We start from the raw sequence: 2,500 nt of genomic DNA on the forward strand, positions 1-2,500 counted from the left end.
GGTCTTAGACACACACACACACACAGGTCTTTCTCACCTTGTCTTAGACACACACACACACACACACAGGTCTTTCTCACCTTGTCTTAGACACACACACACACACACAGGTGTTTCTCACCTTGTCTTAGACACACACACACACACACACACACACACAGGTGTTTCTCACCTGGTCTTAGACACACACACACACACGCAGGTCTTTCTCACCTTGTCTTAGACACACACACACACACACAGGTGTTTCTCACCTTGTCTTAGACACACACACACACACACACACACAGGTGTTTCTCACCTGGTCTTAGACACACACACACACGCAGGTCTTTCTCACCTTGTCTTAGACACACACACACACAGGCAGATGTTCCTCACCTTGTCTCAGACACACACAGGTGTTTCTCATCTTGTCTCAAACACACACAGGCAGGTGTTTCCCACCTTGTCTTCAACACACACACACACACAGGTGTTTCTCATCTTATCTCACACACACAGGCAGGTGTTTCTCACCTTGTCTTAGACACACACACACACAGGCGGTTGTTTCTCATCTTGTCTCAGACACACACGCAGGTGTTTCTCACCTTGTCTCAGACACACAGGCAGTTGTTTCTCACCTTGTCTTAGACACACACACACACACAGGTGTTTCTCACCTTGTCTTAGACACACAGGCAGTGTCTTAGACACACACACACAGGTGTTTCTCACCTTGTCTTAGACACACAGCTGTTTCTCACCTTGTCTTAGACACACATGCAGGTCGTCCTCACCTTGACTTACACACATAGGCAGGTGATTCTCACCTTGTCTTAGACACACACACACAGGTGTTTCTCACCTTGTCTTAGACACACAGCTGTTTCTCACCTTGTCTTAGACACACATGCAGGTCGTCCTCACCTTGACTTACACACATAGGCAGGTGATTCTCACACACACACAGGTGTTTCTCACCTTGTCGTCCAGCTGCTTGTAGAGGATGCGAATCCCCTCCTCATATTTGTTCTTCTCCTCCGTGGAGACCAGGGTGACAGGAGGGGGGGGCAGGTTATCGATGATGGGCGTGTTATCACACGTCTCAAAGCTCTTCTGCTCCTTGGAGCTCAGCTGCTCGTTCTCAGGTACGTTCTCACCTGGATGAGGGGTGGATAGAGGGAGAAGGAGAGAGATGGAGTGAGGGGAGAGAGAGAGGAATGGGGAGGAGGAGAAAGTGACAGACTTTATTAAATGAATCATGGGCTTTTGTAAAATAATTATAATGTTTATATCTTCGAGCACCCCACATTTAAATGTAAGATGAAGACACGCAGCAGAAATGTCAAGTTAAGTGCAAGAATAAAGAGATGCACTGTATGTATGACTGTGCGTGTTTGTGTGTGCATGTGTTTGTGTGTGTGTGTGTTTGTCTGTGTGCACATGAGTTTGTTGATTGCCAGAATGCAAATTAATCTTGAGTGCACCCTTTCAAACAGCACATCTAATTCATTGATGAACTCGAGCCAGCAGTAGGAGATGAGAAAGAGATGGAGTGAGTGTGAGTTGGGAAAACAAGAGTGCAGAGTGTTAAAATGAAAGAGAGCGATAGAGAGAGAGATGGAGAGAGCGAGAGAGAGAGAGAGAGAGAGAGAGAGAGAGAGAGAGAGAGAACTGAGTCATTAATGAGGGTGTGTGCGTGTGTGTGTGCGTGCGTTTCTTGAGAGTTTTGCATGACATTCAGCTTCTCATTCATTCACTGCTGAAACGTTAAAGATTGACAGTTCAGCTAAATGCTCAAATGAGGCGGGGGAGAGAGAGAGAGAGTGAGAGGGAGAGCTAGAGGGATAGACAGAGAGAAAGAGAGAGAGAGAGAGAGAAATAGAGAAGGAGAGAGAGGGAGAGAGAGATAGGGGGGGGAGAGAGAGTGAGAGGGAGAGTGAGAGGGATAGAGAGAGAGAAAGAGAAAGAGATAAGGAGAGAGAGGTAGAGATAGCAGGACAGTGATGGATGAAACCCTGGGAGACGGTTTCTACAGCAACCCTGCATCAGGGAAAGAGCACAGCGGAGACAGACGCCCCTGGAGAGCAGCATGCCCACACCAGCATCATCGCCATAACAACAGCCCCCCCGGAAACCCAATCAATACAGCACAGGTCTGCTCAGCTCAAAGCTGCACAGTAAACACACCAATCGGCCCAATCAGCATTAACCTTAATTGTGTCCTTTTTAGGTACGGGTTCCTTCTCACACCTTCACACATTTGTCTGATAAAGGATGAGCTATCACACACCTTTAGACTTTATAATTATAAAGAATGAACTCTCACACACCCTTAGACTTTATATTTATAAAGTATGCTTTTTCTCACATCGTTAAAGTATGTACTCTTTCTGCTACCTTCAAACATGATATGAAACAGGTGCTCTTTATTGGACACCTTTAAGCCACTGAAGTATGTACTCTGACTTTTCTTCTGAAATGTACCTTCAATATTCCTGTTAATAGATGGCCT

The 2,500-nt window shown here is 46.2% G+C and overlaps 1 protein-coding gene across 1 annotated transcript in view; it reads right to left on the reverse strand.

The window, feature by feature from the left end:
* LOC308363106 (kinesin heavy chain-like) overlaps window positions 1–2,500 on the reverse strand; it is a gene marked incomplete at both ends in the record, with an annotated part of 29,287 nt that overhangs the window by 12,101 nt on the left and 14,686 nt on the right. Inside the window, one exon of the mRNA XM_080835881.1 lies at window positions 967–1,145. Within this exon, the coding sequence (XP_080692007.1) occupies window positions 967–1,145 (179 nt within the window). The remainder of the gene's footprint in view (window positions 1–966; window positions 1,146–2,500) is intronic.

Source organism: Sprattus sprattus (genome assembly GCF_963457725.1).
Source record: "Sprattus sprattus genome assembly, chromosome: 3".
Taxonomy (NCBI): Eukaryota; Metazoa; Chordata; class Actinopteri; order Clupeiformes; family Clupeidae; genus Sprattus; species Sprattus sprattus.